Here is a 24,519-nt window from a genome sequence, read left to right on the forward strand (position 1 = left end):
ACTGACCCTTTAAACCTTATACTAACCTAACAAACTACCCTTAGTTCTAACATTAAAATGAAATCCTAAACCTAGCCCTAACCATAAGCCCTTATTAGGTCTAGCCTAATAAAAGCTACATAAAAGTTAACCTATTAGGGGGAAATTATGCCATCTTGGGGTTGTAGAGGCGCTTATAAATTATGTTACCTTCTCAAAACCTATCTGTGGCAACAAGTTTCCAGATTACATTTTGCACCATTATGTATCAATATTTATTATTATCCTTCAGCAACATCAGATCAGTGTATACAATATATCAATATACATTCTGGGCAGTTTGATATAGAATCATAAGGACACTGGCCGTGCACTCCAAACCCCAGAGATTATATTAGAATTACTGATGGTGTAAGCTCATTTGAGCAGGGTCCTTATCAACCTATTGTTCCTGTAACATTTTTTAATTGTCTCATTTGCTGTGAAATTTCCTCCTTTAGAATATTGTAAAGCGCTGCCGTATATGTTGGCGCTATATAAATGCCAAAAGTAATATTAATAATAATAATACACTGACTGCTATTACATATCATTCCAAGGTTTGAAGCAGACTGCACACTTGCCTGAGGCAGCTTCTCTTGTCTGTTGATTCGAAGCTGGCTTTGCCTCCAATGTACAGTAGCTTGTTGTGTATACCTTCTTCTATGTCTGTATCTCTGGCTGTGATTGGTGCAGAGAAGCAGGCATTCTCTGACTGGCTGTGGGTATAATAATGAAAATGAATCATGGTGGAGAAGAGGCTATTTTTGCGGCATGAGCTGCAGTTTTGCTAGTGGCGCACATTCCTCATCTTCCGAATATCAACAAAAAATATACATGGCTCACATTGCTTTAAGTAAATGCATATCAGAGTACTAAAATATTACTACAAAACTGAAGTAAGACAATCTTATCAATTATCTGACATCTCACCTTGGGTAATGTACCAGCGTATTGATACATTTGTTGAAGAATTAATTAGAAATGTAATTCTCTCTATTTTTAATTGAATCCCTTTAAAGATCAATGCATTGATTGCATGCATTTATATGAGAATATGCTGATTGGCGCAGGGCTGCGATTTGCTGCACATGCGCAATAGCCGACCAATGCTTTCCTATCGGAAATTGTTGGAAGGGCTGAGATCATCAAGATCAATTATCTTAGCCATGGAGGCAGGGCTAGCGTGACGAGACCGGTGAGGGAGAAAAGGTGATTAAGGACAGAGAATACATTTCGTGTGAATTACCCAGAAAATGTTCCGGATATGTCACAGTATACTAGGCAATTAACAGAAACCCACAAGCAGCACGAAAAATAATGGCTGTATTTCTAATACAGAAATGAGTAAAGGTCGTAAATGAGAAATACAGTAATCTAAACAGTGACTTAATCTATTATTCAAAATAATTCAAGGATATAACTCAGTCTAAATACTGAGAATGTTTTTTTTTTCCATTGTACATGGTCTTTCACTAAATTTAGAATTTGTGCTAATTGCAACTGCATTTTGAAATGCAGGCACAAATAAGGCCTAGACATAATGCCTTTGCCATTAAAAAAAAAAAAAATGCCTTTGCATATTTAAACGTGTTTATGAATAAAACGTTGTTCGAAACAATGATGTGTCTCACACTTAATGTTGGAAACCTTTAGCACTTTTTATATACCCCTGTCCCACTGCACTTATATATGCAATGCGTACCTAAGCCTGCAAGAATGCGTGTATTTGCTCAAAGTCCATCCTCACACCTTCTCCTCCCAGGCAGCTAGAATTCAGCCATGAAGTCTGACCGACAAAGGTTGCTATACCATGTGTGGAGGATAGAGAGGGAACCTAATTACAACATTTCTGCATTGGTACAGATAGGCTAAAAGGAGCAGAGAAATGAGTGTCTGTGCAACGTAAAAAGTAGTGCATGAACAAAGGAGAAAGCATGTTTCTAGGTTAAACTGTGTTTTGGGTTAAATTGCAATGCATATTAAGTAAGCTCATGTATAAACAGCATTGGGAGAATGGATGATGTTAAGGTGTACCCAAGTATATGTCATGCATACCATCTTCAAAACAATTTAATTTGTAAGTGAATTTCACCTCTTCACTTAGCATAACACATCTCCTTTACTCTAACTTTACAGATACCCCTGTGTGATAGGTAACATTCATAGTATTAATAATACAATATTAAACTCTATTTGTATTCAGGCTGAAATGTAGCTTTCTCTAACAAACAAAACTGAAAGTTACACAGTTAATTTATCAAATTGGATCAGGCCTTTTGTATTCTAAATTGATTATTGATGTGACTAAGGCAAGGCTCAGAAGTTTTAAGTCCTACACTACACCATGAGCCTAAAACAGTTACTTGCCACCACAAGCCTAGAGGCTCCATGGCACACTCACATGGTATGAATTCACCAGGGATAAATATTCACTTGCCAACAGCTATTGGAAAATGTGGTCTTCAGGACCAGAATGAAATCGACTATATAGAATAAAACTGTTTTACTGTAAACACAAGTAAATTGTCAGTGTCAAACTCAACGTTTTAGTCTCCATTGCAATTCAGGCAGAAGATAATTGCTAAAACAATGGCATTTGTTTTCTTTATTTATTCTTAATTTCTATTCAGCATATGACCTTTAGCACCAATGCAAGGTTCATGTGTGCAAGCGTTAATGAATACATAGAAGAGGAGAGAACTAGAGAGAGAAATATATGTAAATGAGTAAGCTACTTTTAGCTGTTATTTCCATTTAAGATGTTCTAACATATCACGAATAAGGTGTAAGTTGCTTAATTAAGATAGACTAGCATTATGATGGTAAAGACAAAAATCAAGCTCACACTTTGATGTGGTTTTCTACTTAATTGGGATAAAACCACTGAGCTCAGCTATAACAACACTGGGAGGCATGGGACACATCATTCATAACAATTAGCTATGTGGAAGAATTATAAAATCTAATTTGAATCAATTAAAAACGGAAAAACAACCTCAGCGCCATATTTTTCATATCACCCCTCCAAATACCAGGGAACCTATTAAGGAAAATTAATTTTGAAGACTAATTTTGTATCTGGAAAACTCCAACTTCCTTATAGTCACTGCCTGTTTTCGTCTGAAATGTTTCATTCATCTTCTTGTAGTAAAATGTATAATTCTCATGAATTACTGGTCTAGTGAATAAAATGCCATTGTTCAGTAAAAAAATAAATAAATCTCTAAGCCAACAACATTCTAAAAAAGATTGTTACCATCATTCTAAAAATATATTGGAAAGTATATTACCTTTATGCGGGCAGTTATATCCTTTCACCATTGTCCTTTGATCTACCTTATGGGGAGCTGCAACATTTCACTTGAAGTTAATCTAAAAATTAAGGTCTGTTACTAAATACCAACCCGTAGGAGTGCATGATGAATATATCAGGGCAAAGTCACGCTTTCGGTATACAACCCCCATCTATGGCTTTTATCCATGGCATTCAAGGTGCCTTTGCACGACACACAAGGCTGCTAGGGACAAATAGGCTCTGGCCTATAAGGAGTCCAGTGGACCTCAGATATCTGCTAGTGCAAACCGAGCTGAGATTGCAGGTGTTTACGCAGCACTTAGAGGAAGTGATCTCACACATTCAGTCCTCACAAACACAACACCACTGACAATCCACATACACACCCACAACTAGCGTCTCACATGCAATAACCCAAGCAGCCCCACATATATACACACCACTAAAACGCAATGTGACATCATCCAGACAGACAATTCCCAAGCAGCCCCATACACAGCCCACATTCATAGTTATCATTCACAATATCACAAACTACTTAGAAACATATATAATATAACAGCCCACATAAGCACAAATATAACTCTACAAAGCAACTGTAGCACCCATAAATAACACAAGCAGAACACGGCAACACACACAGCTCAATTTAATAAAAATACAACCGGTATGCAAGGGGACTTCAAGATTTTGCTTTGGCACAGTACTACTAAAATGTTGCCTACCCTTGAACTAGAGGTTCGGGGAAATATGAGGCAGTCCTGTTGTCCCTTTAAATCAATTGTGCCTTTTGTACAATATAACTAGATGGCCTCAGATAGAATTTGACCACAATCTAACTCCAATTTATCCCAAGACCAGCATTATCAATAAAACGTATTTACGTAAGTGGTATTTGAAAGAAGTGCAATAAAATTATATATGCTGCACTTGATTGACAACTATTAATTACGTAGCAGTCTCACTTGGCAGCTTGCTTAGTAAAACACTTAGCATTTCTTCATGAATGTACAAGTGTCAAGTGTTTAAAATGTGTCTTAATCAGCCTGGTCTTCTCATCGGCATAACCACAAATTCAGACTGGGAATCAAACCATTAGTAGTCTTGGTTCAATATTATTGGCAAATGATAAGACACAACATCTTCTGTCTTTAGAATTATTTGCCGCAGAAAGCCGTTTCTGAGTGAGAATTTTTCAGTCATTAGGTCCTTTTATTATTGTAATTCCACAGATCTGGGCACATTTATCTATTTTTTTTTTTGTTTTTTTTTTTAAATATTACATTATGCCAAGGTAAAAACAAAAGAGAATGATTATTTTAATTTTACTATCAATGCATTATTAAAGGAACACTATAGCTTTCTAACTCTATAGTGTCTCCTCACTGTTTAGATTCAGGGCTCTTTTTTTTTCTTTAGGTTTGATAGGTGAATCTTCTTCACGTACCATACATTGCATTGCTTGTCAGTGTGTGACTGTGCTATATACCAATTAATGGGGGGCGGAGCTTAACCATGGAGCCGAATAGATGCCATTCTTCATGGCTCCACAGCACCAACAGATAATCCACCGTGCATCACAGGTACGGGGGACCATCGACCCGTGAGACCCACAGCCACAGCACCAGGGCTCACAGGGCTACCCACCGATGCCCTTTTTACATACATCATCGGGCAAAAAACGAGTCCGCAAATCTCGGGCCTACCTTGCCCTCCCGCCGGTATCACAATTACCCGCAGTGTCCCTCCTGGGCCTTGCAGACTGGTACCGACAGACGGCCGACCAACACCAACAACCCAACGACACAATGGGGAGGCGATCACAGAAGCCACAACAGGCTGCGCCCATGGACTCAGGATATAGGGGCCCTGCTACCTCGCACTGCAGGTCACAAAATGGCAGCCGACCACGACCAGGAGACTGGCTCCACAGGCAGAACAGCTGCCAAAAGGAAGCAGAGCAGATAGGCAATCAGAATCCCCCAGAAGCCTACGAGCAGAGGGGGATGAATAAGCTTGTTGCCTACTCTTCGTTCCTATCAATATTCATATGTAAAACGCATTGATCATTTCTGTACTGTGTTAATGACAATGCCTTTTACCAATTTGCCTAAGCTAATGAGGCAAAACAAGTATGTTTTGATACAAACTAAATGCACGGAAAATAAAGAATTTATATATATATACACCAATTAATTTTGATGAACTGTGCATTGTAGATTATTGTTAATTTAAAAAAAAATTATTTACAAAAATCTAATTATGAGAATGTATAGAAATACATTTTTCCTTGAATTTGCTCTTTATAATTTACTGAAATATTGGATGTTCTAAAATTCATACAGACTATAGACTACATGTTATTCCTTAATATGTTGTTCTTAGAAGTAGAAATACCATTTTACCACATACAGTAGGTATGAAATAAAAACTAAAAATGGTGAAAGGAACCTTGTGGAATGTATAGCTTGTTTGGGCAGGGACCTCTTAACTTCCATTACTATTACAACTTGTTCTTTGCTAAAGGGACACTGTAGGCACCCAGACCACTTCAACCCATTGAAGTGGTCTGGGTGCCAACTCCCATCAACCTTAACCCTGCAAGTGTAATTATTGCAGTTTTTATAAACTGCAATAATTACCTTGCAGGGTTAAGTCCTCCTCTAGTGGCTGCTTGTCAGCCACTAGAGGGTCTTCCGGGTTCCTAGAAAACTTTTGGCCGTCTAAACGACGCTGGACGTCCTCACGCTCTGCATGAGGACCTCCGGTGTCCCCAGAATCCCCATAGGAAAGTATTGAATAATGCTTTCCTATGGGGAGGTCTAATGCACGCTCGCGGCCATTACCGTGCAGGATCGTTAGGTCTCCCCTGCCGGCCGACGTTGGTGGGGAGGAGCATGGGCGGAGCCTGACCCAGCGCGAAGGGACATCGGCGCTGGATTCAGTTAAGTGGCTGAAGGGGTTTTAACCCCTTTAGCGACATGGGATGGGGGCAGGAGGGAGAGGGGCACTCCAGGATTCTACAGTGCCAGGGAAACAGGTTTGTTTTCCTGGAACTGGAGAATCCCTTTAATTCCTATAATAAAACTGTACAGCATTGCAAAATGTTTGTGCTACATATGTACTAGTGACAACAATAGTGATAATATGTCAGTGTTATCTGAATTAGTGACAGTATATAAGGATTCACTATGGTCACACCGTTTTTTTTATAAAGCATAGACTTATATCACTGTTTCATGTAAGTAGGCTGTGGATAGGACCTGCAGGCGAATTGATAGTGGCCGAAATTCTCTAAATATCTTGTACCTCCATCTCACTTCTCTGAGGAGTAATGCAAGAAAGCAGGAGCCTTATTCCTATTTATGTCTTATTTCTCTTCAAAAGGGAAACAATTTTCCATCTTTTTGAAGTCACGGCCTGCAAGTGCCTGTGGAAGATGATCCTTAAACTGGTCCTGGATTTAAAAAAAAAAAGCATGTGGTGAATTTTGCAATTACATTTTGATTTACAGATTTCAGTCATAATTTGCATATCTAATTTACATGTAGATAATGTCCCTTTACAGATGGCAAATTGTGAAACAACATTATGGTTTGGCCTTATTCCCTAGATGCCCCTCAGAATGAGAACCTGCCATACATCAGAGCATCTGGGCTTCCGTAATATATAGTGTGTGAATATACATAACCTAATTGGAGAGATATAATATATTTTTTCTGTGACTTAGAGTAGACACATACACAAATGAGATAGCAATCTTTCATTAATGGTGGTGACAGTCACACTAATGAGATCTTCTAATTTAATCCAGGTCAATAAATTAAACAAAACAGAGGAGGCAAAAAAATTACAGCATGTGCAACTGCTTTTCCATGGGGCAAAAGTTGGTCCCTATAAACCATGGCTAAGGATACAGGTAGCTCTACTGTGGAAGACAAAATCCCATGACCTTGAATGCCAGCAAACAATTAGAGTAGTTGTTCTATGGAAGCCACCAGTTTGTTACCCTTACTTAGAAGGAATGCAATACATTTGAATGAAACATTGTTATGGTTTCTCTTTCTCCAATAACTAAGTGAGAAACATTTATAATAATGATTTGCAGGAAGTGCTTCATTCCAAGACTGGTGAGTAGATATATGCACTTAATGTTATTTTTCAGAACTTACAAAGCCACATTTGCTAAATATAAGGGATACGTAGATTGTAAGCAGATTTGAGCAGGGTCCTCATCAACCTATTGTTCCTGTAATATTTTTCCCCCTATATAATATTGCAAAGTGCTGCGGAATAAGTTTGCACTATATAATTGATAATAATAATAATAATTATTATAATAGCATATGGGTACTATAGTCACTAGAAAAACAACAGCTTAATTGTCTTTTGTGACACACAATCTACAATCAGTCTCGCTGATCACTGGACAGACAGACTGTGTCACACAGTAGCACAACTGCTATATCAGCAAGCTCATGTGCTTGAACCCACTCCTTCTCTCTGCCAACATCTGACCTGCCAAATTTGGCAGGTTTGTAGAAAAGCTGAAAAATATATATATATATACTGCCAGTGACCAGATAAAAAGAAGGGACGCCTATACCTACTGGAAACAAAGGAAGCCTTAAAAATAATAGTTAAAACATCTTCCATCAAAACAGGGCTTGATGACAGAAGTAAATACTTCATGGTCTGGAACTGGGAAATTACTGAAAAGCGAATTAATCTGTATCAGGAGCAAAGGGATATTATAGGCACCAAAACAACTTTTGCTTAATGTGTTGATGTATAGACCATGCTCCTGCAGTCTCACTGCTCAATTCTCTGCCATTCAGCTGTTAAATCACTGTGTTTATACAGCCCAACCTACACCTCCCTGCATGTGATTTGCACAGCTTTTCAAAACACTTCCTAAAAAGCAACCAAGATAATTTAGGTTCCTTTAATGCACAGTCTAATCTAGAATCCTGCTTTGTCAATGGCTTTTTAGAGTCTGCCAGGCCTCTTGTGTGTGATTAAAGTGAAATTTACAAAGTAGGACATAAACCATCTAAAGCAAGTTAAAGATACACTATAGGCACCCTGACTACTTCATCTCATCGAAGTGGTCTGGGTGCAGTGTTCCCTTAGCCCTACAATGTAAAAAAGTAAAACTGCAAGAACTAAGACTGCCTCTGGTGACTATCTCCCAGACAGTCACTAGAGGTGCTTCCTGCAGTTTCACAGAGTGCATTACGTTTTCCCCCATTACCGACATCGATGGAGGCTGAGAAAGAATCCATGCCAAGGGAGCACGGTGCTGTAAAGATGTGAGTGTTTAAAAATTAATTTTTTAAACACTTTCAACACTGAGGGGCAAGCCATAACCTGCAGTTTTGGATTCCTAACGCTACAGTGTTCCTTTAACATCTGATTGAAAATTAAAAATTTTTTCCATGCAGGCTGTGTGAGTCAGAGCCTGGAGAGGTGTGGCTATATGTTTTCATAAACAGAAACAAAAGTGATTTAACTTCTAAATGGTACAGAATTAAGCTGTGAGACTACAGGAACATGATCTATACACCAAGACTGCTTCATTAAGCTAAAGTTGTTTTAATACCTATAGTAAGTTTGATTGAACTTTAACTGGAGGCAGAAGATTTACAACTATTTGCATGTATAAGAGCAGATGATTTGAATTGCATATTCGGAAGAAATAGGCACACTGGTAGAGTCTTCAACTTAACAACCACTTCCCCCTGTATGTGGAGCTCTTGGATTCTGTGACTAGTGGAATGCAAAGTGACTCTATAACTTTGTAGGTTTTGCTTTTAAATCAATCCCTTTTTATCCCTCCATTTCTCTCTCTTTTTATGTATTTTATTTAAATTCATAGTTATCATAAAAAAACTAAGGGGCTCCAATGTTTATGGGGAGCATGATCTTTGGAAATTTTGGCAGTGGGCAGAGTTTAAGCAAAGTTCCATTTAAGTTGCTGAGCTAATTTACCCAGTCAAAAGAATCCCAATGAACAGAAAACTGTAAACTACATAGACAGAGAAGATAAAAATGGAGGTGCTTAGGTATTGAGAACCGACACAAGGAAAAGAAGATAAAAAATATAAAGGCAAGTGGCAAAGAGGGGAGTATGGTCATTAAGATTTAAAAGTCATTAAGAAAAGAAAACTGAAAGATAAAAAGCAACAAAAAAAATAGCATGACAGAGCCGCTAAAACAGGAACCTACTATAACAAAAAGGTTAATTTATACAGGGCAGGTGAAAGAGGAAAAAGAGACATACACAACTGGCTGGGAGTAAGAGACACACAAAAGGGGCTTAGGTGAGAAAGAGATACACAAAAGGGGCCGGGGTAGAAAGTGGCAAAGGAAATACACAGAGGGGCTGTTTAAGCGGCTCTGTTAAGAAAGACACATAAAAGATGCTAGGGGAATGGAGACACACTGAGGGCCACTGAAAGGGAGAAAGAGACACACAAAAGGGACTGCGAAAGTGAGAAACAAAAAGGGGCCTGAGGGAAGAAAAATACATATGGAAGAGAGGGGACACACAGTGGGGATAGGGGAGAAAGACCCACTGAGGGGTTGTGGGAGAATGTAACAAACAGAGTTGCTAGGGGGAAGTGGAGACAGAGACACACAAAAGTGCCTCGGGGTTAGAGGCAAACAAAAAGGCAGAGGGGAGGAGACATACAAAGGTGCTGGAGGGAGAGACAAACAGAGAGGCGGGTGGGGAGACAGACAAGGGAGCTGGGGGGGGGGGTGAGTGAAACACTCACAAAGGACTGTGTGGAGAAAGAGACACACAGAGTGCCTTGGGAAGTAAGAGACACACAAGGGGGGATAAGAGACACACAAGGGGGTGTAGGACACACAAGTGGGTAATACGATACACTGAAGGTGGTAAGATAGTCCAAAGAGGGGATAAGAATAAAAAAATGGGGTTCAAAAGGGAATCAAAGTCACACACAGGTGAAGATAAATTATTTTTTAGGAGGGAGTGATGCATCTTTGCCTGTGTAGCCAAAAATTCTTGCACCTGCCCTGCTTGTAAAGCTACAGCGTGATTATGATATTCCATTATGAGTTTTGCATAAATTTGCATATGTATACATGACTACAACTAAAATACTTTTCTTAATGTCTTCCACCTCTGGAGTAAACAAAAATTTCAAAACAACAAAGTCGAATGAAAGCATTGTCTTTAGCAAAACAAAATTCTATGTTATACTTGCTATATATGATAAATTGTTTGAACACCCCCTAACAAACATGTTCATATTTTCTCCATACAACATATGATAATGCACTTGATTGCAGATTGCAGAAATTTAGCTTCCCTGTAAGTCAGTGGGATTTTGTGAGATATATTTATAATCCCAAAGTTATGTTGAAACCATATCTCCACCAACAAATTTAAACTGAAACTTCACAAATACTATTCAACTGTGCTATATATTTATAATTATACTACTTAACATATTTTCAGTCCTTACACACTTATATTGTTATTCACTAAATTGTGACTTGTTAGGCATGCAAGTGAATTTCAAATTTTAGGCTAGAACAGCCTAACCGAAAACATTACTGACATGAGGGATTTTTCCGATTCAGCAATGTGTGTGTGGCTATTTTTATATATAACTGAGCGTAGAGAAAACTATTCTTAAAGACACCTTAAATTAATCCACCAGAAAGCTCCACACGGAGAAGTTATGAATTTCAAGTTTTATGTAATAATCAATAATAATAAATTAGATTTTAATTAAACAATCTGTAAATTTGAAAATCTTGATAATGGGGATGGGCTCTAAAGTATTGCAACAAAACAGAGAATATCACCTACAGCTTGCTGACGAGGCCCAAAGAAGTCCGAAATGATCGCCTAGGTTTGGCATTTTGCCTCTGGGCTCTTTGTAATGGCACAAGTGAGCAAAAACTATTTTGAGACCTGAGTGGGGATTTACCAAAGGGCAAGCTATTTAGTTTCTCTAAGTTTTTGTCTGTTCTGTCTGCTTTTTTCCCTCTGTTTTTGTTGAAACACCTTTAAGATATTTAAAACTTACTGTACCTAAACATGAATCCAAAATTGAGCCCCTGGAAAATCATTAGCGGAATTGTGGCTCACACCATTGAATAAAGCATAACAAATCACCTGTAACTTGTGCTAATCCTTTTTTATGTAATGGTCCGTTATCTTTTAAATTTATATTACAGGACCACTATAGGCACCCAGACCACTTCAGCTCAATGAAGTGGTATGGGTGCCAAGCCCCCCTAGTTTTAACACTGCAGATAAAAACAAAGCAGTTTCAGAAAAAAAAGTAAAAAAGTTCCCCATAGGAAAGCATTACTCAATGCGCCTCTGGCCGCGAATACGCATTCGGCTCCACTCGAGAGCTGACGTCAGTGGAGGAGAAGAGGTCACCAGTACCGAGGGAGCCTTGCGCTGGATTAAGGCGAGCAAATAAATGGTTAATTAACCATTTATTCCCCGCGACAGGGGCCCTAGTCACCATTTAGATAACTAGAGCTCTATAGCAATAGGAATACATATTTGTATTCCTAATACTATAGTGTTCCTTTAAAGAAATGGCCTCACAATTCAGTTCAAAGCCAGGACAAATTTTGCAAATGGTATACAAATAGAAACATTGTTATTATAATGATTGACAGGGAGCTACGATTGAGGTACTTGCTGCACAGAAAATTATGGATTTCTACATATAATTTGATTTTTTACAGCTCATAAATACACATTTATGAAACACAGGGATAGATAAGCATATTACTAAAAGAAAATAATAAGTGACAGCTCCCCTTTAAAATCCTGAAGAATTCAGACTATTGGAATAGGTCACAATGTAGCAACTGTATACCAGGTAAGTGAATGGATGACTAGACATTTTCACAATAGGCTGCGATTCAGAGGGCATCGCTTTCATGCTGTTACACAATAAATACATGAATCTAACCCCAAGTGACAATTGTGTACACAGAGCTCTCATAAAACCAAGGCCTTCAGCAATAAAACTACAAAGAGACAACACAGTAGGGCTATGACTCACTAAATGCTTATTGTACAATACTTTACCCTATGTAACAGAATACATCTTTGCACCCATATCTTGAAAGCAAAATAATCCAGGTAGAGAATAGGAATAATAGAAAGACAATGGAAGCCAGCAGGTAGAGAATAGGAATACTAGAAAGACAATGGAATGTGATTTTTGCCTTTTAGCACTTTATTAAAGATCTTTCTCAATCCTTGTAAGCTAATTTTGGTTCCTAGTGAAATAACGTTTCCTTTTTCAAAAAAGTTAAAGAAGGGCTGAAATAGTTTATCAAAATTCAGGTAAACAAGTAAACTCCATATGCCAGGAATCACTGAAAAAAATGAGCAACTGTCTCTTTACTGTGTTGTATATAGCTAATTTTCCTGTTTGTCGGAGAGCAACACTGCCCTGACTTGAGTTTCACTAATTATTTTGTATTGTTCAGAGAAAGCGTCTCCTCTGAGCTATATGTAACAGTCAGGAACATGTAGGAAAACAGCATGGTAGCATTTAAATTAACAATACCTTCGAAGACAGAACCCCCACATCATACACGACAGCAGTAAATACTGAGAACACTGTTGCCATAGAAATAGAAATGTCCACTTGACTATGATGGCAGGAAATAACAACAGTGCTAACTTAGATGTGTGCCACTGTGCCACATACAAAACAGGCACATGCTCTTACGAGAAACAAAACATTATGACTGGATTTTAGCATTGATGTTTGAGAGGTTCATGAACTGATTCTGCATAAATGTACAAAACAAAACATTGAATAACGGTACTTGTGTATGTGTACACGTGTATTATTAATGTATACAAGACACACACACACACACACATATATATATATATATATATATATATATATATATATATATATATATATATATATATATATATATATATATATGTGTATACTTGGAACAGGACACTTTCTAGAGAACAGTCTCCTCAAGCAAAATTCCACAATGTGACCCCTAATATTAGTATGCCCCCCCATATCTCCCTTCTTCCACCTGTGTACCTCTCCTCATATTCCCTGTCTCTCTAATCTATCTCTATACCTCATATGTCTCTCAGTTACTCCCTCTTTCTTGTGTCTCTTTTAATTCTGTCCTTCTTGTCTACAATCCCCCATTCCCCATATATTTCTCCATCCCTTCTTATGTGCCATTTTCATTCTCATGAGGATTAACTGATCTCCTGTAACCATCAGAATCATGAAACTCTTCCAATTATGGGACTTTCACCACATGAAAAGCTCTAATTTTGTAAATTCAATGTAATTATCTGAAAATAAAATATAACAAAATCTTCATAAAGCAAAAATATAATATAGATGTATTTTATAATATATCAATAACACCACAAACAATTGGTGATGCGCTATTCAAACAATGCAAATACAGCACATGGCTGAAGATTCTGACACGGGTTTTTGTCACATACTAACAAATGAAATCTATTTTAATGGATTAACTATTTTTAATTCTTACATTAACCTAGCTTCTTACATCTTACCCATGTAGGTTGTGTTGACTTGAGAACCAAATTGCTATTTCCGTCAGTCAGCAGAATTACCGTATATATTGGGGTCAACAACAAATACAAATTAAGAAAGAGCCTACAAACATGTTCATAGCATTAAAGAAGATTATAAACTCACTAAACGCAGGACGAAATCCTATTTTAAATAGTTACTGGAATTAAATCGTATTTGCTTTCAAAAGCTACATTCGTATTCAGGATTACTTTATTTAGTATGAAAATATTTAGAAATATTACAGAATATCATGAACGAAATCATATGTAACTAGCTTAGAAAGATCTATGTTTTATTGCTGTCATAAAATGGACAGCTGATGTCTCAACTATACAAAATACTCGGAATAAACTGGTTTAAAAATTGGAGAAATGGTTTTAAAGGATTAGATCAGAAAGTCATTTTATGGTTTAAAACATCAAAATGGGAGAAATTAAACTTTTCAAATCAAATTATCCGGACAAAATTGCTACCATGACCAAGAAGACCACTGAAAATAATAAAATATTTTTACATATAACCCTAATGTAACTGAATAAAGACCGGAAGCGTGGGTGCAACTGCATATCCTACTTTGGGTGCATATGACTTCTCTAGTTAAATCATTCAAAAAGAGTATCCAAAAATATTTAATCAAAGCCTATATACAAAACTCTATATCAATAATATTCATGAAAACAAAGAAAACTTTTTATTGACAAAATTAAATGCTTTGTCATATTCAACTTTTTTTCATATGCTAGAAGCAAATAAGAATATAAAAGTTAAAATTATATAAAAAGTGGAAGGAAGTACAAATTTACCAAGAGAAACGAATACAAATAGCGGTTACAATAAATAAACTATACAGTGCTTGCTCTAATCAAGTTTGTAATGATGGCCACTAAAGTGAGAATCCAAATGGGAATTGATTTAACATTTAAGACCAAAATAGCCAAACTGGAAACATAGTTGATTGGGAGATTTGTTCCTGATCAGCTATTTTTGCCTTAGATTGGAAATTTACTTTGAATTCATCTTAAATATTCATGTTCCGAAAACATCCTAGCAACCACAACATTGTTTCTTATTATCGTTATTGTACTACTTAAGCCCGTACCAGCTGTTGTGGCGATACGAGCCTGTTTGTATTTTCTGAGCACTGCAAAAATAAAGAATACAAAAAAAAAAAAAAAAAAAAAAAAAATAAATATTCATGTTCGTGAGTAACCTGGCTGGTTTATTCTTGTATTGTTATCTTATTCATAATTCAAAAATAGAGATTGTTTAAAAACATTTATGTAGATGGAACTTGGTTTTAAACACTTGTAGTGACACAAACAGGCGTATTCAATAAATTCGGTATTGTCAGCAATTGAATAAGGATTCACAAATTTTAGACTAAACACAGATATTTCCTCAGATCAGGTATTTTGACCTAAAGCGTGCAAATCAGCAGTCAACACTAAGAACACTTTAGTTCTAGTGAAAAACCATGATAATATTTTTTGCTTTGTGGCAATTCACTTATCATCAACCTGTGTGGACTCCTAATTACATAGCAGAAGGGTTCTACTAGAAATCAAGACACAGACATCTCACAATGTAGGTTATTAAAATCGTTTTCTCGTAGTTTATGACATCTGTAGCATATCTAGGTTTTTATGTACATCTTGGCTTACTGTTTAACCCCTTAAGGACACATGACATGTCTGACATGTCATGATCCCCCTTTTATTCCAGAAGTTGTGTTCTTAAGGGGTTAAAGGAACTATCAACTCCCCAACCTTAAAAAAAAAAAAAAAAAAAAGGAGTTTTTCATAAAAATAAAAACTTTATGAAATATTTACATAGACTGTTGGCATTTCATTAACATTCCGATGCTGTCAAAAGAAACTAGGGACTACTTTGCTTAAGGTAAATCTTTTAAGTTGACAAAACTTGAAAAATGGCAGAGCTGCCACCAAGTCTTGGTATTTCCCCCAGCCGTCAATAGTGATGTCTGTGAGGAAAAAAAAACAATGTATATGAAGGTTCTAGCAGGATCCTCCATGAACATCAGTGTTGTACTCTCCTGCATGAGCAAGAGTACATGAGTTATTATGTCTCCTGGCAGATGACGATCCTGGCAGATCCACTGGACCACTGGATAGTCATGGCGTGTGGCTGCGAGGGACAGATTCAAGTAAGTAGAACTTCCCTTCCCTTGCACTCCTGGGCCATTGCACTGCAGGGGGTCTTTGCAAAATATGCAAAGATTCCAGAAAGTGACTGAGCAAATTTAAGGCTGCAATTAGACCGAATATTAGAGACAACAGTCACATACAAGGATATAGATATTCATTTAGTTAATTGTACATCCATAGAAGGATATTACATCAATGGAGATAATTTGCTCACTTGTAGTCATCCATAATAATGCATTTTATTCAAGATTTGGAAGTGCTGCATATTAAGGCTTTGCAATGGTTTCATTTAATCTCTTATTGAGATTTGGGCTCAGAATAATCCGGCCTTCATTAATTTTCTTGTTCATTACTTACTGTATACAATATCAGAAACTGAAAAAGATATCAGATACTCATTTGGACTGAGTCAATACATTCAAGATGCAAATTACCCATCCTATTTACTTATGTGTCTTTTACTGCAAAAGTTAAAGGACCACTCTAGGCACCCAGACCACTTCAGCTTAATGAAGTGGTATGGGTGCCAGATCCTTCTAGGGTTAACCCATTTTTTCATAAACATAGCAGTTTCAGAGAAACTGCTATGTTTGTGAATGGGTTAAGCCTTCCCCTATTTCCTCTAGTGGCTGTCTCATTGACGCAAGCGTCCATAGGAAAGCATTATGAATGCTTTCCTATGTGACCGGCTGAATGCGCGCGCAGCTCGTGCCGCGTGTGCGCATTCAGCCGACGGGGAGGAGAAGAGGAGGATCGGAGGAGGAGAGCTCTCCGCCCACCGCTGGAAAAAGGTAAGTTTTAAACACTTTCCCCTTTCCAGAGCCCGGCGGGAGGGGTCCCTGAGGGTGGGGGCACCCTCAGGGCACTCTAGTGCCAGGAAAACGAGTATGTTTTCCTGGCACTAGAGTGGTCCTTTAAGATTCATCAAAGAGAAAGTATTACATTATTAAAACTGATCATACTGAAGTGCTCCATGATAAGAATTTTTTTTTTTGCCATGCTTTGTTGGAAGCAAGGGTTGCCTTATAAGAAGCAAAGCACTCGTGAAATATGTGTTAACGCAAATGTTATCTTAAAGTAGATAACACAAATTCAACAAAAAAATAAGAAAAAACAAACAAAACTAAAAAACACACAAAATGCCAAAGTATATAACAAGAGTTAATTTCAATGAACATACTATTGACATTTTTTTTTTTTAAATTACTATTTTTGCTGTGCAGTGGCATAACAATAGAATATTGGGCACAATATCCCTGTATAGCAAAGAGATGACAAGTATTGCATTAATCGCAGAGCTATGTATTTGCACAATTTTTAAATAATAAATAATGTCATAATACATTCGTGTTTTGAACAGAATAATCCAACCAAAAGACTCCATTACATATAGTATGTAATTATCCAGAACAATAAAGGAATAAGAAACAATAAGAAACTGACAGAAAATTCAACAGATAAGGCAATAGTAAAAACAAAACCTAATAAACTGTTGCTATGGGGCAAGATTAGCCTATACCCTTCAAGGTCAGAACACAGTTCCACAGTATGAAGAAGGTCTTCAGTCCTAGAGGGCCCAAATATAACTAAATGCGTTATCCAAGCTCAGTAGTGGGAGGCAGCACCCCATGGCCATGATGTAACCATGGAGTCTCCAAGATGTGGACTAGGATCACCACCGAGTAAAAGGGCATTCGTTTGACACTGTAGAGGGGGTCAGCTTGAACTGGGCCTGGTGACTGGCATCCTCTCTCATCCACAACTCTCACTAGGCCTTTCTGTTGGTAGCGGAAGACTCCGTTTGTACAGGTGCAGATTGCTGCGAGAAGTAATCCAAGGCAGAATAGTCGGTTTAAGGAATAGGTAAGTCCCAGGAAATCTCAAAAATAACGCCATAAAAAAAAAATCTAAATTAGCTATGTTTAGAGATAAGCGAAGAGCTCTCCCAAATAGCTTCCAGCTGTCAAACCCTGCCCTCCCACTGACATATCTTTTAAAGTAATTATAGAAAATATAAGCAAGTACAGGCCTCCCAGGCATTGTATTCCTTACACTATATAATGCCTCTAAAGAATAAATCTAGTATATCTGTTGATTTGGTCAATCTAGATTGTGCTAAATGTCCCCTGATTTTATTGTAAATTGTCACTTTGCATTTTAATTATCATGTTAAATTCTGTTCTAATGTTACCTGTTACGCATTTTACATAAAAGGATCTATAAAATCTTCTTACACTGCAATCAAATATAATTAGTATAGACTTTATATCTTGCCAGCTTCTTTAACAGAGTAAATTAATGCAGATTGACTAATCTCTCTCTAAACACAACTGCTCCTTTTACTTACTTGTTGCTTGGTCAATTGCCCACCTCACTTTTGAAGTGTTTATCTAATATAATGACTATATGGTTGGGTGAAATATATAAAAAAAAAAAAAATGGAAAAAATTATACTGCAGTATCAAAAATTACCATAAGAAAAGGCTTAGACAATCAAAAGGAGAAAAAGTAACTTCTGTGCAGCTGGTTCATAAAACCACCATGGCTCCCTTAGTGGCATACATATAAATCACAATGTAAAAATTGCAACAAGCGCAGCCAGAATGTAGCAATGTGCTACATTTTAATGAAGGACAAACATTAACAAAAACATTTCGGATATACAAATCCTTTTTGCAATGTTTAACCCCTTAAGGACTGAGCCAAATGTACACGTTGTGATCAAAACAAAACGTAAACAAGAACTTGAATTTGCGCTATATGTCTGTTCAGGCGTAATTCGCCTCTTTCATATTATGTGCACCCACACTTATTATATGTCATTTACCATCAATAAACAATATTTAGGTATGAAACATAATTTAATTTGAATAAAATATTGAAAAGTGGGAGAAAATAAGAATTTAAAATAAATGTTTAGTTCTACGTGACATTCTAACTGTTAATGTCATAATACTGTTTGCTTTTACTGCAATAAAATACACATATTTGTATTCAGCAATGTCTCACGTGTAAAACAGTACCCCCTATGTACAGGTTTTATGGTGTTGTGGGAAGATACATGGTCAAATATAGCACGTTACATTTTTCAGTTTTTTTCACATTGAAATTTGCCAGATTGGTTACGTTGCCTTTGAGACCGTATGGTAGCCCAGGAATGAGAATTACCCCCATGATGGCATACCATTTGCAAAAGTAGACAACCCAAGGTATTGCAAATGGGGTTTATTCAGTCTTTTTTAGTAGCCACGTGGTCACAAACACTGGCCAAATGCAAACAAATAATTTGAACACCAATTTTGGCCAGTGTTTGTGACCAAGTGGCTACTAAAAAAGACTGGACATACCCCATTCTCAATGCTTTCCTATGGACGCTGGCGTCTTCTCATGGTGAAAATCACAGTTAGAAGCGCGGAAGCGCCTCTAGCGGCTGTCAATGAGACAGCCACTAGAGGCTGCTGGATTAACCGATATGTAAACATAGCAGTTTCTTTCTTCAAAACGCGTAGAATTTGACAACAGAGATTATTCACCACTTTAAAGGACCACTATAGGCACCCAGACCACTTCAGCTCAATGAAGTGGTCTGGATGCCAAGTCCATCTAGGATTAACCCTGCCTGCTGTAAACATAGCAGTTTCAAAGAATGCTATGTTTACAGCAGGCAGGGTTAATCCTAGATGGACTTGGCATCCAGACCACTTCATTGAGCTGAAGTGGTCTGGGTGCCTAAAGTGGTCCTTTAAAGTGGTGAGTAATCTCGGTTGTCAAATCCTACGCATTTTGTGAGCCTTGCGCTCACTTCCTCAGGGAATTATAAGGAGTACAGAGTGATGAACATAGATTTCTTTTATAGGTTTAGTTTCTGGTCCCAAATTTCACCTGTGGAATTATTTTATAAGCAATAGAGTGCTTGTGTTTGCATATTAAACATGATAATACATACTGGTAAAGGCAATTAGTCATACCAAATGCGTGGTTTATAAAAAACAATGTAATATTGTGCAGATTTTAGCAGCATGTTCGTTCCAGCATATTCAAAATTGTTATTCTATGTGTATGAATAGCAAGTCTTAGATACATTGATACTTTTATGTGAGAGAATAACAGTATATTTGCCCATTGGAATAAAATACATCTAAAGATGTTCCAGGGTAAGGGGGACTGTAATATCTCAACAGAGCTAGCTCCTGTGTGTGAGATGGAATACAAAAATAATAAGAGAAAATATATTTGAACAAATACAATATATGTGAATAAATATAATATAAACATAATTAATAACAGGAAAATAAATAAATAAATAAATACAAATAAAAATAAATAAATAATAAATACTGAATAATAAACAAAAAAGGAAAATGAATATTAAAATATTAAAACGTATGTATATACATGTAAACAGTGAAAAAACAAAAGGGTGTAGAAATAAAATATAAAAAATATATAAAAATATAACTTAATAAATATATCCTTACATAAATATATACACATATATCTACATACATACACATAAACAACAACCAAAACAGTTATGGTGGGGAAAGATATTGTGAATGAAAACTCCTTCCACCTAAAGTCTGTGGATAGTTAATACAATGTTAAACAAAAATCTGCCATAAGACACAGAAATCACAAATTTGCAGTGATGTTACTACAACAAAGGTACCCCCATGCCTCAAAGCTAACCAGTAACCAACCTCATGCTGATGATTTGCATTAACAATGCATGTCCATGAGTGCTTCACTGGCTTTGCATCTTTTCCTAAGTTGTGTTTCAAAGCTGTTGTATACAGCAAACAGGAGTGCAAGGGGGAGCTAGAGCAGGTACCCGGGTGGAGGATTTAATTATTCTCCATCCGGGTCTATGAAAAAAAAATAGCAAGGGGGGCGTGGCTTGGAGCTCGACCTGCATGGACGCACGCATGTGAAGCTCGCGCCGAACTGGGGATTTAGAGCACAAATAACCGGACTACAAAGCACCTAAACATCACCCTCTGACCCACAATGTCCAACAGGCAGAAGCAGAAGTCTACCAAAGAAGAGCAGGCGTCCTTCTTCCTGGCACGGTCCGCCGGGAAGAAACCTCAGGAAAACAACAGCCCCAACAAAGATGGCGGTGAGACCCACTCCCGCGAGGGATCTCTTTCACCCGCAGCCTCTCTCAGCTCTCTTTCAAAGGAACAGCCTCTCACCATCACCTTGATGAGGCACATGCTGGCAGACCTAGCGGACAACTTCCAGACCACCATGAAAAAACAGCTACAAGGTCTGGCAGCAGAACTGACGGGGTTTGTAAAAGGCAGACAAGGCCTAGACAACACGTGAAAGTTGACACTGCTTTTAGAGGGCCTACAGAAAGATAGGGGGGGGGGGGACGACTACTCCTCACATTAGACACAGAGAAGGCAGGGTGCACCCCCTTATATATGGTTTCACAGTAAAAAAATACCGAATACAAAATCAGCTCTTTCGCTGACGACATACTACTATACATAACACGACCCCTAAAAAACCCTCCCACACTTTATGCAGGTGATACAAGAGTATGGTCACTTGTCATATTACTCCTTAAACACTACAAAAACGCAGGCCATGGGGATAGGTTTCCCCTCCGCCCTGATACAGACGTTGAGCACTACATATAACTTTGAATAGAGGAGGGACCATATAACATACCTGGGACTTCTAATTACCAGACAAAACAAAGACTTAATATCAGGGAACTACATTAGAGTGTGGAACGAATGCAAAGTAACACTCAAATGCTGGAGATCCCTCTTTCTTACATGGACAGAAAGGATAATCGCATTGAAAATGTCCATACTCCCTAAGTTAAAATATGTCTTTAGGACCCTACCAATACACGTGCCCCACTCATATTTCAAAACAATCCAAAGCGACATTAACAAATTTATCTGGGCTGGAGGGAAACCCAGAGTTGCCCAGAAACTATTGAGAGCACCACTGAAAGTAGGCGGGCTAGCAGTCCCAGATGTATGCGCATACTATCAAGCCTCCATACTAGCATCGGCGCTATCGCATTTCCTAGACCAACCCCCCCCCCTCCACAGTGGGTGACCCTAGAAAAATGACTAACGGAACCGTATGAGGTCCCTCACATACTATGGCTGCCCAAACAACTTAGACCACCGCTTACCAACCCACCTACTCAAATGGCACTACTAAGTTTGGGATGCACACAGAACTAAGCTGAGTTCCAGTTCCCTAATATCACAGGCTACACCCATGTGGGCCCTCACATATTGTATACCCACGTTTCACGCGCAACCATGGCAAGAGAAAGACCTCACACACCTAACACATGTCTACACAGGGGACAAACTCACAGACTTCAACACACTACAAATAAAACAGGGCATCCCGGCCACCTCACATTTTTCATATAGACAACTGATATCCTTCCTCCACAAACACGAGCCTCTGGACCCACAGGGGAACAGCACAGGCCCACTCACTCTCACCACATGGAAAAAAATATGTATTAACAGAAGACTTCCTAGGTCCAACAGACCACTTTCTATGTGCTACAGGCTACTCTTAAACTACACACCATTGACCGAAGCTACTCTGGCGACACAATGGAAGGTAGAGCTTGGGGAAGACATTACACAACAACAGTGGTTTCCCCTAGAAAATTGGTTAAATCTGCGTCACTCATAGAACAACATATGAAAATGATTTACAGATGGTACCTAGTACCTGCAAGGTTACATAAACTCTATCCATCCAGCTCCTCGGAATGCTGGAGATGCACCACACAGGTGGGCACCGTTCTGCATGTTTGGTGGCAATGCCCACTGATCAAGCCATTTTGGAGGGCCTTACAACAGGTGATTCGGGAGATCACACACACAGAATTAACCTATGACCCAAGCACATACCTACTTATTTCGCTCCCCCCCAAGACACCTCCGCATATACGGAAACATACATACCAACTTCTACTCACAGCCCAACGCGTCATCGCAAGGGCATGGAAATCCAGCAATACTGGATGCCCGTCCACATGCGTGCGTCCATGCAATGCCCGTCCATAGAGACAGTCCTTGCGGAGGTGGATAACCAACAAATCTATGAGAAGTACTACCATAACATCTGCCCTCCTAATGAAACAACATGGGCTACCTGGGAAATATGGGAAATATGGAGACGAAGGCACCTCAAATAATAGTTTTCTACCCTGCCTCGTAATAGAGCTAGAGACACCTAAGGGACATATAATAGGCAGAGACAGGTCGATACACGCTGGATGAGAAATATTTCATATGTTAATGCATTTCCCTGTGGTAATAACGAACAGATGAACTAATGTTTTGCATATACCATTTGTGGCTTGTAAATACTTAGATGAAACTGATCCCACCCCCCTAACCCCCTTATTTTTCCCTCTGTACCCCCACCCCCCACCTGTTGTGGAATAATGTGAAAGAAAACAATAAAAATTGTTAAATTAAAAAAATAAAAAATAAATTAAAATTAGCAAGGTGGATGGGGCGGAGCTTACCAAGCGGCAGGGCAGGGCTTATTACGAGGTGGAGGCGGGACTAAAATTGCAGCAGAGACGGGGCTAATACCTACCAGCAGGGGCGGGCTGGGCCGGGGGGCAGGGAGGCAATTGCCCCCCGAAATTATTTTAGGACCGGCCCCGGCGGGCCGGCCCTTTAAATGCTGCAGCCGCCGAGCGCTCTGTAAAGAGCGCTCGGCGGCTGCAGCTGCTTTTCCCTCCCTCCCCTCCCCTGTAGGTGGCCGAGCTGCACTCCGGTCCGCGGTCCCGGCCGGAGTGATAGGAAGGTGCACACTGAGTGTGCACTTCCTGTCAGTCCGGCCGGGTACAGGAAACAGAAACTCCTGTTCCGCGCGGAACAGGAGTTTCTGTTTCCTGTACCCGGCCGGACTGACAGGAAGGTGCACACTGAGCACCTTCCTATCACTCCGGCCGGGACCGCGGACCGCGGACCGGAGTGCAGCTCGGCCACCTACAGAGGAGGGGGTAAGAAGAAGGGGGGGGGGGAGTAAAAAGAGGGGAGGGGGGAGAGTAAAAAGAGGGGAGGGGGGGAGAGTAATAAGAGGGGAGGGGGGAGTAAGAAGAGGGGAGGGGGGGAGAGTAAGAAGAGGGGAGGGGGGAGAATAAAAAGAGGGGAGGGGGGAGAGTAAGAAGAGGGGAGGGGGGAGAGTAAGAAGAGGGGAGGGGGGAGAGTAAGAAGAGGGGAGGGGGGAGAGTAAGAAGAGGGGAGGGGGGAGAGTAAGAAGAGGGGAGGGGGGAGAGTAAAAAGAGGGGGGGGGGGAGAGTAAAAAGAGGGGAGGGGGGAGAGTAAAAAGAGGGGAGGGGGGAGAGTAAAAAGAGGGGGGGACAGTAAGAAGAGGGGAGGGGGGGACAGTAAGAAGAGGGGAGGGGGGACAGTAAGAA

General features: G+C 38.9%; 1 protein-coding gene across 1 annotated transcript in view; it reads right to left on the minus strand.

Moving 5' to 3' along the window:
- The window catches only part of RIMS4 (regulating synaptic membrane exocytosis 4), a 312,102-nt gene that overhangs the window by 41,066 nt on the left and 246,517 nt on the right, over nucleotides 1-24,519 (minus strand). The window contains exon 3 of the mRNA XM_063425847.1: nucleotides 603-737. Coding sequence (XP_063281917.1) covers nucleotides 603-737 — 135 coding nt within the window. The remainder of the gene's footprint in view (nucleotides 1-602; nucleotides 738-24,519) is intronic.

Source organism: Pelobates fuscus, chromosome 6, assembly GCF_036172605.1.
Source record: "Pelobates fuscus isolate aPelFus1 chromosome 6, aPelFus1.pri, whole genome shotgun sequence".
Classification (NCBI taxonomy): Eukaryota; Metazoa; Chordata; class Amphibia; order Anura; family Pelobatidae; genus Pelobates; species Pelobates fuscus.